This window comes from Peromyscus leucopus, chromosome 4 (assembly GCF_004664715.2).
Source record: "Peromyscus leucopus breed LL Stock chromosome 4, UCI_PerLeu_2.1, whole genome shotgun sequence".
NCBI classification, from domain to species: domain Eukaryota; kingdom Metazoa; phylum Chordata; class Mammalia; order Rodentia; family Cricetidae; genus Peromyscus; species Peromyscus leucopus.
The window spans coordinates 9,497,856-9,512,817 of NC_051066.1; the positions used below are offsets into that span (position 1 = coordinate 9,497,856).

Below are 14,962 nucleotides of genomic sequence, written 5' to 3' on the forward strand. Positions count from 1 at the left end.
GCCAAGCTGCGAGATGCATTTAGGAACAGGCTGCTCTGTCAACAGAGTCCTACCCAATTTCCTTTAGCCTGCTTGTGTCAACAGGAAATATTTATGGGCATGGGGCATATACTGTGTCCCAACATTGTGCTCTGCTAAAAGACAGTTTAGACTCCTCTCTACAAAAAGAGGATAGAAATGATAGCAGTTCATGGGGGAGAGGAATCCAGAGACCACTGGGAAGGAAAAACTCATCTTCAGTGGAAAACCTGGATTGTCAGCTAGGAATCATTTCCCTTTGCTGGACTATCTAATTTTTCTTTTCAGTTCCTAAACTGAGGAGGTAGGCTGTAAATGTGGGTGGTAAAGCAGCCTTCTAGCCACGACGTAACTCCCTAAGTCTGACACCACCTCTCAGAATTTGGACAAATGCCTGTGGGCATTATCTTTACCTTTTCAGGTTCTTAAAATCGGTTTGTGCTGCTGTTTAATGACTCTCTTGGTATGGTAATATTGTTCCAAAACATTTAAAATGATAAGAAGCTGGACACTGGTGGCGCATAATACCAGCAGTTGGGAGGCAGAGGCAGGTAGATCACTGAGTTAGAGGCCAGCCTGGTCTACAGAGCTAGTTCCAGGATAGCTAAGGCTACACAAAGAAGCCCTGTCTTGATAACTAACTAACTAACTAACTAATTAACTAACTAAATAAATAAATATGATAAGGCAATTTTAAAAATAAAACTTTAAGCCAGGTATGGTGGAATATGACTTTAACCTCAACACTCGGGAGTCAGAGGCAGGAGAATCTCAAAATTTAAGGCCAGACTAGTCTATATATATAGCAAGTTCTAGGCCAGCCAGGACTACATGGTGAGACCAGGTCTCAAAATAGATATACATATAAATAAATATGCTTGTTGACTAAATGACTGAACAAATACACAAATTCATTTGCAAGGAGTGAGGAGGGTTGGATAATGGCTTTCTCGCTATGTATTGTAAAACTAGAATTCTACTCTGGTAAATGTTAGGTTGGTGACAAGAATGACAAAACAATATGCTGACTTAAGATACACAACCAGGCATCTCCCCAGTAAATCCAGATTACCAATCTCAGATGGGCTTCACACAATGTTCCCTGAGGACGCAGCTGCTCTCTTCACTGGCATAGGCTGACTTCAGGCAAACAAGTCAGCAAGGCACAGCTCCGTACCTTTGGTAGGTAGGCAGAACTGAAAAACTTAATCAATTCTAAAAATGGACTTCAAGAGTCCTTAAAATTAATAACTAGCCAAGTTGTTGGACATGCCTCTAATCTCACTAGGGAGACTAAGATAGGATGTTTCCAGTTGGAGGCCAACCTGAGCTACCCATATCCAGTGAGACCCCCATCAAACAAACAAAACAAAACAAAATCAAAAGGATGATTTATTTATACATTGTCCTTGCTCTTATCCACAGCAAACAGTAAAGGAACGGAGGGAGGGAGGGAGGGAGGGAGGAAGGAAGGAGGGAGGGAGGGAGGGAGGGAGGAGGGAGGGAGGGAGGGAGGGAGGAGCCAGGCAGTAGTGGTACATGCCTTTAATCCCAGCCCTCAGGAGGCAGAGGCAGGCAATTCAAGAACAGCCTGGTCTATAGAGCGAGTTCCAGGACAGACAGCTGTATCAAAAAACACAAAAGGAAGGAAACCATAGAAATGATGTATTTCATTTGCCTGCTTACAAAATTTTCTTGTAACAATTATCCCCCCCTAGGGAAGGTAGAGCTGTAACCTGGAACAGTAACCATACTACAAAGAGTTGCTCAAATATAGTCATGTCTTCAGGACTGAAGTATATGGTGCCTGTCCTGTCTCCTATTACAGGGTTCACATTTAAAACTGCTTTAGCTGCAGGGAAATCTCTAAGAAATCACATTAGGAACTGAGCTTTGTACCTCAGAACTACAAACCCAGCTACTCCAGAGGGTGAGGCCAAAGGATCTCAGAGAGAATTCAAGGCTAGCCTGAGCCAACTTGTTGGGATCCTGTCTCAAAAATTATAGGGGTGGGGGTTCTAGGGAGAGGCAGCTCTCACTGGTAGAGGACTTGCCTGGTATGTGTAAGGCCCTGGGTTCAAGCTCTAGTGTGGAGGTGGAGTGGAGAACACATCAGGAAGCAACCCTGTCTGATGGACAATCTCCATCATAACACTGGAGAGTCTCTCTGCACGAGTTCAGCCTGCTATTAGCAAACTGCTCCTACCAAAGCAGGGAGACCTTCCAGAGAGGACCCACTGACATTAACCAACCTAAAAGGCTTTCTTTGTGGACCCAATGAAGTAGAAAGAGTCAATTCTATACCAAGTACTTTGGTCAGGCAATAATGGACTTTTCTTTCCTGCAGTAGATCAGCTGACGTCAGAAGGTGGGACCTCTGCCAAGCACAACCGGCTCTCTGCAGTTGGACACCACCTCGCTCCCACTGCGGAATTTTTTATTTGTAGGCTTACAGGAGATTATTATTCTCTTAACCTGATAGATGTTATTAGCTGCAAGAACTCCATTTTCTTTTCACTCCTAAAAGGAACATTTACAGACAACATGGAAAAAAGAAATTTTCATAAATACAATCAAGAACTGTTACCCAAAGATGTACAACCTCTCACCCAAAATTATATCAAAGTTACTGGAATTTCTGTGACCCTGCCTGTGTGTACCACATTCCTTCCATGACTGAGCTGCATACTGAAAGAACCCCACCCCTGCCCTGGCAACATGCAGCAGTCTGATAAGGCATACTCCAGAGAATGTTTCAGGCTCTACTTAGCCTAACGAGATTAACAGCTTTAAATCACTGGGAAGGAAGAATCTGGGAAACATGCCATTAGAAAACAATCTACAAACTTACCAGCCTATCTGTCTGTGGTACTAACTGCCTAAAACCACAATGGAGGAGTGCCTCAGAGTCAACCAACTGACAGCTTATCTCCATGCTGCCAATCAATTCTGATTTTTGTCAATCAGGTCCATGTACACAGACAATAAACGAGGGGAAATTAGTGTTAAATGTATTTTCTGTGCATTTAAGGACAGTGTTCTATTTAGCTGGATATGATGGCACCTTTAATCCCAGCACTTGGGAGGCAGAGGCAGGCATATCTCTGAGTTTGAGGCCATCCTGGTCTATAGATTGAGTTCCAGGACAGCCAGGGCTACAGAGAAACCCTGTCTCAAACAACAACAAAACAAAAACAAAAACAAAAAAACACTGTTACATTTAAGGTAAGTTTTAAGAAAAGTTCAATTTTTACAAATGTTAAAGAAGACAGGAGATGAGGGCTCTTCATCAATACTGTAAGGCAGCAGTCAAAACAATAGCTGTGTCCTTCAGCAAGGTATGTGAGGTGATCTCAGGGGATCAAACAAGAATTACAGCTATGCCCTCTATTGTAATAAACAAAAAGGACTTGTCAGCATTCTTGCAATACTGCCAGATCCAGTTGGTTCTTTTTTTTTTATTCTATGTTCATTGGTGTTTGCCTGCATGTATGTCTGCATAAGGGTGTCAGAATCCCTGGAACTGGAGTTACAGACAGGTATGAGCTTGGGTCCTCTGGAAGAACAGCCACTGAGCTGTATCTCCAGCCCCAGATCTAGCTGGTTCTACAGGCATGAAGTGTAACTAGAAATTTCTACCTAAAGTTTTCTAAATAAATTTCCAAAGATACAGTAAGCCAAAGAATGTCTCCTCATGCACAGCATAATTTTGTACACATTATATACTGAACTGGATTCCTAAGCAGACTTACATGAGTATCTTTGTTGCCAGGACAACCAAATGCCAAGAAACAGCTGTTTGAGACCCTTCTTGGTACTTGGGGAATTTTAAAATGCCTTTACTTAATCTATAAGCAGTTACATGCCAGTGTATATCTACAATGGGAGCATGGAGAGACAGTGGGTAGGAATCAAACTGTGTTAAGTAACAAGACTGAATGAAAACATTTTCAAACCAAAGGTCAAATGCTTTGGATGCCACAAATCTGGCACTTGTGTGTGAGTGGTTTAGGACAGCTTTACCCACATTTCATAGAGTAGAACAATTCAGCCATTTGTCTTTCTATGACACTTCAAAAGAAAAGAGAAATCAAAGTAAATATGAAAGGAGTCTTTACTTTTGCTGTGTTTAAAGTCACTGCAGCACGCTGAAGGACTTGGAATGCTATAAAATGAATGTTGATTCTCAGGCTGGACACCAGCTGTTCTGTTTTGAAGAAAGTCGTTTTAGGGACTCACAGGAAAAATGGATCAGTTGGCTCTATGGAAAAATTCGTAAACATCGCCCAAGGCAAAGGTCACAGAAACCATTCATCAGTTCGGGCTTTGCTGCTTAGTCAGAGCCCAAATGTGCAGAACTGACAATATCTTTCTTTTCTCTGTGTTTATGAGGCCAGCATATAGTGACTCTCAGATTTGCAAAGCAAGAGGACTACATCCACAGATGTGAAATGGCTTGCCTGAGAACAAACTGCCAAAGAATTGGTTAGCGCCCATAAAACTCTGTAGTTGATTCTCAGATCAAACAAATCAACTCAAACCAGCTTAGCTACAGGTTTTAGTAGCAGATAGGATGGTAAGCAGAGCAGTAAATAGTACATAAACAAGACTCTGGCAATCCTTTTGCTTTAACCACATTCCAGTCAAGACTGTGGCTCTGCATGACAGCCTTCAAATTGATTAATTCAGTTTCACTTGTTAGCACAATTCTGCAGAGGTGAGCAGGACTTAGCTTCAAGAAAGCAAGAGATTCATACTGCATTGCATCAAAACCCAGAAATGCAGAGCAATGCTGGGTAACTTACTTCTGATGCTCCCCACATACTATCTTGCTGCTACTTACCTTTCAACCTGCAAAATTCAGATGAAAAGGGTTTAAGTGCAATATATTAAGATTCAAGACAGGAAAAGGTTGTAAGCCTTAGATAATTAACTAGTTGCATTTATAAAAAGGGCCTGCCTTAGATTTATCACCTATAATCACTGGAAAAGTCTGTAATTTTTAACTCTCATTTAAGAATATCAAGATCACGGGGGAGGGGGAGGGGGCGAGAGTGGGAGAACAGGGGAATCTGTGGCTATTATGTTGAACTGAATGGTGTTGTAAAATAAAAAAAAAAAGAATATCAAGATCACTTTAAGCAGTTTTTTTCTTTTTTGAAAAAGGCTCAATTTTAGCAAATACTGAAACACTGCACATAAAACATACAGAGTGGTGTGTGTGTGTGTGTGTGTGTGTGTGTGTGTGTGTGTGTGTGTGTTTTCTGCTTTTTCAAGACAGTTTTTCTGAAGCCCTGGCTATCCTCTAACTCAGGTGCCTGCCTCTGCCTCCCAAGTGCTGGGATTAAAGGTGTGCGCCACCACACCTGGCCAGAGTGTTGGTTTTGAAGAAAGAATCTGTTAGTGCCATTTCATCACAGGGATTATGGTAGAGCTAAGTCAATGGGAAAGGGGACAAACCCAGGTTACAGCACTTGTCAAACTGAAAACACTATTTATACTATATGTTTTCAGGTCATTTTTCTAAATATCTAAAGTGAATTACTCCCTTGGTTCTTAGGAACCAAGCAGCCATCAATTAAAAATCAGCAAACATTACATGCAAACACAAGGATGGCAATAAGAAATTAAAACATCCATGCCTTAGAAGACAATCAGAAAGGTAGAGAACAGTAGGCTTTGGAAATTTTAGAGTAAACATACTGCCCTTCCCGTCATGAAACCAGAAATCCCAACCAGACTGTCACCAACCTTTCTACTTAACAGAAAGGTCATGCAGGCAGGGCTTCTCCCTCTTTGGATCATTCATCCTTAGACACCAAAATGTCTCCACTGCAAGCCAGGCAAAAAAACCCCAAAAGGCAACACATTTTCTGCATGCTAGTCAAATACCTGGACTCTGCGTTTACGAAACGATGACAACATGATGGAGGAATGTGGAGTCTAAAGAGGGAGGGGAAGGCAAGACAACACTTCTAAGGGCAAGTGGGATAGAATCACTTCAAAGTGAAGGGAACAGATCTGTGAAAACACATGAAAACAGGCGAAAATTTAATAGCAAAGATTTCCCCGGTATCCATATCCCACCAGGAATATGAAATGTTGTAAGAGAACCAAGGCTGCTATGTTTTGACAATTACCATCACCTAAATGTGCTGCCTTGGCCAAGTCACATGCTCTTTCAGGCCTCAGTTTACCCAAGCATTGAATTATTTTCTTGGTTTTTCAAGACAAGGTTTCCTTGTCTGTCTGTACTGGAACTCACTATTTAGTCCAGGCTGGCTTTGAACTCAGAGAGATTCACCTGCCTCTCTCTGTCTCCAGAGTGCTGGAATAAAGGTGTGCACCACCACTGCCTAGCCCCCAAATGTTGATTTTTTAATACTGAAAGTTCTTTTAAAAATAAATATGGCCTCTTCCCATCCAGTCTGATAAAATAGGAATCCCAAGGATTTTGCACAGTAAAAGTAATTAAGTAAAAGCATTAAGTCATTTGTTGGTGCAATTCTGTTATACAACACTATTATTTCCTATTAAAAACTAGTATAAGCAGCATGTGCAAAAGAGATGGGAAAGGTGCTGGTTCACTGCACAGCTGTTCCAGTCAGCTGGCTCTAAGTGATCAGCTATGTGGACCTCTGCATTCCCGGAGTCAGCATTTGCCATCATATCACTGCATTCCTCAGTGAGGCCACAGCCGAAGAGCTGCAGCCGACCTAGATGCATAGAGTGGAGTTCTCCAATAGCCAGGAAGGACTGATTACAAAAGCAGGCTGCCCTCAGACCCTCTGTCCTTCACATGTTCCGTAGAGAGGATGGGGGAGCTATTCCTAAGAGTCATTTCTCAATATCTGCAGAGGCCCCACCCTTTGAGATGAAAGCCGAGAAGGAAAATAATACAAAATTCTAATCCAGGGGACTAAAAGATACATTTAATATGGCTCTCTCCACTCAAACCTGTTCATTAGATCACTTGACATCAGATTTCTTCAAGTATTAGGTTATTACAAAGCATACAGCCAAGCCAAACACACTGTCAAGAAAACAGCTGGCTACAAGCAGCCCCCGCCTGCCACAGGCCAGCTACTTAGGACGGTGAAGCACTGAGTCTGAGACAACAGAGCAAGGCCGCTTCTCTTTAAGAGGGCTAAGAGCCAAGGCTGGTGGCAGCCAGGCTTGTCGGCAGGAATATAATGAGTTCAAGACCAGCTACAACCAATTACACAGTTCCAGAAAGGGCTGCGTATCAAGACTTTGTCTCAAAAGGTAGGAGGTGGGAGTGCATATCTAAATTAAGTCCCTAAGAACTGTTTCACACAAACCTTACATTCCATTCTTCCTACCTAGGTCCCTGGGTAACAGTCAACACACTTTGAGGATCCCTTTGAGAAATTAATGGCCCAGTTACTAAAAAAGGCTTATTGTTAATTTCCTGCAGGGGACCTTACTGCAGCACTTTTTTTTTTCTCAAATTTGACTTCAATTTGACCTTTAAAATCTAAGACATTTAGGATGAGTGGGATCCTTGGCTCAATAGCTTCATGCAACTCACTGTTGCTGATGCTATTCTTAAACTCTCATTTCCTGGCTGCAAGACACCCCCACCCTGCCATCTTTGATACATTCTGTTTTACTTAAGTCCAATTGCTATGACAACGCAATTTCTTAATGCATTATGAAAATACTTCGTATTTCTTGACAGCTGTGAAGATTAGTTTTTCGAAAATACCAAGGGAAAACAAATGCCTTAAAACATTTTGGGTCTCTCTCTCTCTCTCTCTCTCTCTCTCTCTCTCTCTCTCTCTCTATATATATATATATATATATATATATATATATAAAATCTATATATATGATTATATGGGAGGCTGAGGCAGGAAAAACCTGAGTTTGAGACCAACCTGGGCTATTCAGCAAATTCCAGGCCAGCCTGGGCTACATAGTAAGAAATTGGAGAGATTGAGGTGTGGGTTGGGGTGTGGGGGAATTGTCAAAAAGATTCTGTAAAGTGTAACAGCTAAAAATTATCTCACCCAGATTTCTGGGCTATTCATTTAAAACATATCGAACCGTACTTACACGGAAGCCCCCTTGTTTTATATACATAGGTAATTCCAGTACCTGAGAGGCTTTTAAAATACAATTTTTCATTGAGAAGCATTTCATCAAATTTGCAAGGGCTGCTTCAGACAAAAGATTGCTCTATCACTCCACACTGGCACGCTGACAAAAAAAATATATATATATTAACTTCGACTTAAATACAAACAAACAAATGCAGTCTCCCATAAAAAGAAAGAGAGAGCTGTAAGCTATTAAGTTATTATTGGATTTGGATCTCCTACCAAGCGGCGCCGCATCTAACTACTGTACAGGAGCAGGTCAGCACTGGGGAGAAAAGACATTTATTACCAGGAAAGAAAAAGGAGCCCTTCCTGCGGCTGGAGGGCCCGGGACCGCCCGCCAGACAGGATGAAATTAAGGTCAGAGAGCCCTTCACTGCGGACGCTAGGCTCCTCCAAGAGGTGCGGGCACCGACCGTGCGGGCGCAGGGCGGTGCGGGGGGCGCTGGCGGGAGGGTGCTGCTGCGGACCACCCCCACCACCTGCCGCCACGGGTGGGGTCGAGGGCACAGGGAGGGGCCCTCGCGCGCCTCCCCCAGCCCATGACATTCCAGGTCGCCGCCCGGCTCCGCCGCGCCCGGCAACCCACGCGCCACAAAGGCGGCGGCGGCCCACGGAGCCGCCCGTGAGGCCCCACGGCTCACCTGTCCGCACCGCCCCGGTGCTCGGCTGCCCTCAGCCCTTCCCTTCCCTCCCACCGCCCTTTCTCACCGGCTCCCGGGGGTGAGGGGCGTGGGTCGCCGCGCTGAGGGCTGCTGAGGAAAAAGATGCGCCGCCGCGGCCTCTGCCTCACGCCGTTCGCTCCGCAGCGGATAGTGGCGGCGGCGCGCGCGCGCACTGCGGCTTTTATAGGCGACCGCGCGCGTCCCCGCGGCGGCCGAGCGCGAGCTCGAGGGACGCTCCCCGGCTGGCGACGCGAGGGGCGGGACACGCCGCTCGACTGCCGTACGGAAAGGGCCGAGCGCGTCCGGAAGGAGCCGTGGCCGCGGTGCGGGGAAGTGGGGGTGGGGATGAACAACGCGAGGGCGGCGGAGCAAGGGGAGCTCGGGGGCGCGCGCGCGAGGGGTGCGGGGCGCGGCGCGGAGGAGCCGCCGCCTCCGCCCGCCGCGGCGTGGGTCCTGCAATCCTGCCCCGCCCAGTCCGCCCTGCAGAGAATCTGCGCCGCGCCCCTACGCCCCTGGGAGCACCTTCCGGGACTGCGGCGAAGGACGGGCGGGGCCTGTCGCTGCAGTCAGGCTAGGGATGCTGTTGCCCTGGCCGGAAAGACGCCCTGTCCCTTTCGGGTGATCTCACCGGAATGTTGGCTCTTCCTCTCCACTCTCTCAGGAGGAGGCTTGGCGCTGGGAGACCCGAGTCTGCCTGTTCTGTTGGGGGCTGGGGCTAAGAAAATCAGATGATTTGAGGCTCCGTGCTTGAGGAGGTGGTAGGAAAAAAACTCAAAAACCAAATCCTGATTAGGAAAAAGAAAAAGATTGGTTTGTGGCATAAGGCTTTTATTTCAGGATTTGGAGAATTTTTCAGCAATTTTTCTTCCTGTTGTCAGTAGGATAGGGTGCATTCGTCCTAGTTGGTAAAAAAGACATTAGGGTTTCTTTCCCCACAATTAATTGAACTTTCTCCTGTGTAGCTGACACTGTGTGCTACCTCTCTGGGCTTTTAATCTTTGCACTAATTTTACAAGGTAGAGATTGCCTTCCCCATTTTACAAATGAGCACCCTGATGACATAGAGGCTAGCTCTCTCCCCTGGTCAGGCACGAAGCAGTCAGAAAAGCTAAAATTTGAACATAAGCAGTTGTGCAGGTGGGTGCTGGACTTTTGAGATGAGGACAAAAACAAGATTTCTGCAATCTCCGTTCTACACAGCCCCTTTTCAGGGCCTGGCTCTAAACTGCAGCCAGGCTCCCCTTCTGCAAAAGCTCTCTCTCCCTTCCTCCACTTGGGTGACAGCTGTGTGGCAACCATGGCGGAGCACCCAGCTCATGCCTGTGTAGTCAGGCCGACTGGGAGTTCTGCAGCTCCCCCAGGCACCAGCCTCCTGGTTACCAAGCTGGCCCTCCTCGCTAAATAATTACAAAGACACTGGGCATAGCTCCAGAACTTGGGTGAGGCGCAGTCCTGAGCTTCCTGTTCCTCTGCAGTTTGGCTTCTCCTGAGCCTAGGATCGCCATTATGACTTCTAAGCTGCCCTGGCTGTATGCATGATAGTAAAGAAAAATCCTAGTCCCTTTCCTTGGAGTGGAGAGACAGAAAAAGAGCGGCCACATCCCATAAGCAGCTTCACAAATCTTGAGGAAAGGAGGCATTTCCTGCAATCTTCTTTACAGAGAAAACAGGTTGGGGGAGCTGCTTCCTGAACTGTGGTTTGTTTCTTTCCCTCTGGACAGTTTCCCTGTGTAGCTCTGGCTGTCCTGGAACTCACTCTGTTGTCCAGGCTGGTCTCGAACTCAGAGATCCCCCTGCCTCTTTCTCCTGAGTGCTGGGATTAAAAGGTGTGTGTCACCACAGCAGGATGTACACTGTGCATTTCTGAAAACAGCTGATGGTGACCATAGTAGCCACCACTTCAGCCAGTAGCAGCAAATTTTAAAATCAGATAGTCAGCCTTGGGTACAAGATGGCTAATCCAAGTGTAACTCCCCAAGATTTGTCAGACCTTATGCTTCAGTGGCAAAGGATGGGATCAGGGCTATGGGTATTTATCACCCTGGCCCCAGACTGAAATAGGGGTTCTACTGCTTCTACCAAATGCCGAACAGATCAGAAACCCAGAGCTCTCTTGATTTGGAAACTAAGATCCTGTTGGTTGATCCTTTCTCTGAGCAGAAGAATGACCAGGCTACAGTACCTTAGGCCCCTACTCGCCCACTCATCTGCTCATTTGGCAGCAGAATGAGCCATCAAAAAGCCGCTCTTCATGGCTTCTGTTGTTGCTTCCCCCCCTCCCACCAATTTCAGCACACGCCTCACATTTTATTAGGCGTGGGGACAGGGAGAGGATATTCCAGATAATAAGCCCGTTTTATAAGAACTTCAGAGGGAAGAAGTAAAGCAGGCACGGCACAGTGTGACAACTTGGTTCAGCTCTATGTTCTCAGCAAACCTCTCCTGGCCCCTTACAAGCAGTGAACCCGAGGGAATGTAAACTTCTCCGAGTTTCCACAGCCCTAGATTGACACTCTATGCAGCCCTGATCCTTTGTTCAAAAAGTCAGTTGGTGGTTGGGGAATATGCTAATTGTTGGCTTTTACCCATCACAACCACGGGAAGCCACCTGTCCACTTTCTCTACCGCTATTTTGCACCCTCTGCAAAATTCAAAAGCAAGTGCTTGCATTATTTTTCTCCCTTTACAGGGAGACAAGAAGCTGACAAGATGGATGTAATGACATGCTGCAGTAGAGCTGGCAAGCCAGTCGCACAAGTCTTCCAAACACAGTGACTGGGTGAAACTTGAGGGCACTGTGCTATGTGAAATAAGCCAGACACAGACGGACCAATATTATATGATTCTGCTTACCTCACAACCCTGCAACTGCCAGATCTGAGAGAGAACGTAGGATACTGGTGGCCAGGGACTGAGGGGAGACAGAATTGGGGGGAAAGACCATTGCTTCATGGGACCAGTTTCCACCTAGGATGAGAAAGTTCTGGCAATCTGGGCTGGGCACTTGTGAACATATTCTACCAGCTGAGCTACATACTTCAATTTTTTTTTTTTATCACATTTATTCATGTGTTCTCTAGCACACGTATGGAAGTCAGAGGACAACTTGATGGAGTTGGTTCTTCTTCTGCCATGTGGACCCCAGGATCAAATCAGGGCATCAACCTTGGTGGCATATACCTCTACCTGCTGAGCCATCCTGGAGTACTGGGGTTAGTGGCATGTGCTGTGGTCTCATCAGTCCTAGAGCTCATGACAATCTCCGGCTTCAGCTTCCTGAGTGTGATTGCAGAGGAGGTGCCATCATGCCCAGATCTCCTGCTAATCTTAAACACATTTTTAAAAAATAATTTATTAATTTTTACTTTATGCCCATTGGTGTTTTTTTTTCTGCATGTGTGTCTGTGTGAGGATGTCGGATCCCCTGGAACTGGAGTTACAGATAGTTGTGAGCTGCCATGTGGGTGCTGGGAATTGAACCCGGGTCCCCTGGAAGAGCAGCCAGTGCTCTTAACCTCTGAGCCATCCCTGCAGCCCCCTTAAACACATTTTTTAAAATTAATTGTATAAACCGCATCAATCCTCAAAAGACAATGTGAGCTTTCCATTGTCTAAAGACTAGCCTAATGACAATTAAGTAGTCATTCCAGAGCCTTGAAGCTTGCATCAATTTACTGTCCCATCCACCAGTTTACCTACTTCAAAAGCAAAACACCAGCCGGAGTTTTGTCCATTAGTAGACTGTGTCCCCAAGGAGGTGAAGCTCAGGCCCAATCCCCAGCACTACAATCAAGTCATCTGCCTTAGAGCAGTCCAAATGTATACTTGCTTTTCCAAACTCTTGCTTTAAAAAATAAAAATAGTTTATGTGTATGAGTGTTTTGCCTGCAGTATGTGCATGCCTAGTGCCCTTGGAGGCCAGAAAGGGACATTGGATCCTCTGACACTGGAGTTACAGACTGTTGTGACCCTCCTCTAGGGTGTTGGGAACCAAACCTGGGTCCTCTGCAAGAGCAGCAAGTGCTCTTAACTACTGAGCCATCTCTCCAGCCCCTAAATGGGTATTATCTAACAAATGAAGCCTGGCTGTCACTAGGGACTGTCAGTAAGCCCCTTTACAATGGGTATTTTTGCAAGTGCATCACATTGCTGGACGCCCACAGCTCTTGTCTGCTTGTTGTAGATCCACAGGAAATCCAGTGACTTCATTAAGTATGGTAGAGAAAAGGGAGAATTAGTCAGGTGTGACAAGGACATGTGAGCAGCACTGTGGCTTGTGTTGTCCTGGCACCTAGGGATGTCTGAACCTGATTGTTGCTGCAGTCATCACAGAATTCCTGATGGGTGTGTGTGTATGTTTTCCCCAGGCCAATGGGAAGCCCCCAGAGCCATCCCATTCTTCTGTATGATGGATGTGCAGAGGTTGCAGCCTACTGGAACTTTCAGCATCATCAAATCTGCACTAAGATATAGGACAACGAATGACATGATAAAAATTTGGGCACTCAGCTCAAGAAATGAGGTCAGGCTGCAATGAAAGCAGGCAGATGAGTGAGAATCTGAGCTGAAAAGGGAATGTAGCTTGTAGCATTCTGTGGCAAAGAATCTGATGTGTCTGTATGGAGCTACATGCGTCAGCTGGCAGTCATGGTTGCTGAGGCAACACTATCAGTGGGTATCAAAGACCCAGGCTTCCAATGGTCTTCTTTGTTCACATTTGAGACTCCATTAGGATAACTAGCATCGAATGACAAATGCCACGACTGCTCATGACATCCAAAGGAAGAATATTAAATTGCTATAAAAGGTATTCTCAGGAATGGAGAGATGGCTCAGAGGTTAAGAGCAGTAACTGTTCTTCCAGAGGTCCTGAGTTCAATTCCCAGCAACCACATAGTGGCTCACAACCATCTATAATGACATCTGGTGCCCTCTTCTGGTGGGAAGGCATACATGCAGGCAGGACACTGAATACATAATAAATAAATCTTTTTAAAAAAAGGTATTCTCGCTGGGTGTGGTGCATTTAATCCCAGCACCCGGGAGGCAGAGGCAAGCAGATCTCTGTGAGTTTGAGGCCAGCCTGATCTACACAGTGAGTCCTGGACAGTCTCAGTTACACAGAGAAACTCTGCCTCAAAAAACAAAAAAGGTACGTAGCAAGCTTTCTTGCTGGACTATCTTTGGGTCACCAGCCTCCAAATAACAACACAGAGACTTATTTCAATTATGAAAGTAACTCAAATTAACTTGTTTCTTTAATCTACGTTCTGCCACATGCTCTGTTACCTCTGCTCTGCACTGTAAGTCCAACTTCTTCAGACTCACGGCATCTCTCTGGTGTGATCTGCATGCCTAGATTCCTCATCCCCTTCTCTCTCTTCTCAGAAATCCAGCCCAGCTCTCCTGCCTAGCTATTGCCCACTCAGCTCTTTACTAAATCAATCACAGTGACACGTCTTCATACAGTGTAAACAAATATTCCAAAACGAAGGTTTTCTCAGGCTGCTGAAATGAGTCAGCTAGTAAAGGAGTTTGTCATGTAAGCCTCACAACTTAAGTTTGAACCCTAGCCCATGTAAAAGCAGAAAGAGAACTGACTTCACAAAGTTGTCCACTGACCTCCACATGCATGCTGTGTTACACATGAGACCATATAATGAAGCATTTATCTAAATTTACCTAATATTAATAAAAAACCAGTCGTCAGATATTGGGGTAAAACCCGATAAAGGCAACTGTGGAGGAATGACCAGATGACCATCTCTCCACACTTCCCAGATCAAAAGGGCCCACAAATCTTTCTAAGCCCCTCCCTACTCCTTCCTGTGCCTCTTTATCATATCCTGGGTCCTCCACAATCTCTGGCTAATTCTGGTCAGCTAGTCACTTACTCTACCCCCAATTCAAGGTTAACTTTATTAACAGTCTCGAGTGTCACAGTGTGATCAAATATTCTACAACATGCCCCCTCTGCCCTGTTTGTCTACATAAAAAGGAAAGGCTTTAGCTCTAACACAGAAAAACTATATACAATAAGAACAATTATTAGGTATTGTCTAAATAAAAAGGTTTTAACTCTAACATAGTGAAACTATATACAACAAAAACAATAATCAAGTAAGAATTATACTTGCGGCCGGGCGGTGGTGGCGC

At 45.4% G+C, this 14,962-nt stretch overlaps 1 protein-coding gene across 13 annotated transcripts in view; it reads right to left on the reverse strand.

Annotated features, from left to right (window-relative positions):
• The window catches only part of Sptan1 (spectrin alpha, non-erythrocytic 1), a 68,675-nt gene extending 59,164 nt beyond the window's left edge, over nt 1-9,511 (reverse strand). For 5 of the 13 annotated variants that reach the window (XM_028883260.2, XM_028883259.2, XM_028883256.2 and 2 more), the window contains exons 1-2: nt 8,853-8,974; nt 5,911-6,039 (exon numbers count right to left, since the gene is read on the reverse strand). In XM_028883260.2, the coding sequence (XP_028739093.1) occupies nt 5,911-5,943 (33 nt within the window). In that variant the 5' untranslated portion in view covers nt 5,944-6,039; nt 8,853-8,974. Of the gene's footprint in view, nt 1-5,910; nt 6,040-8,852; nt 9,080-9,434 lie in introns of those variants that run through there. The other 8 variants (XM_028883261.1, XM_028883257.1, XM_028883252.1 and 5 more) reach the window with 4 other exon arrangements.
• Between the last annotated feature and the right edge of the window lie 5,451 nt (nt 9,512-14,962).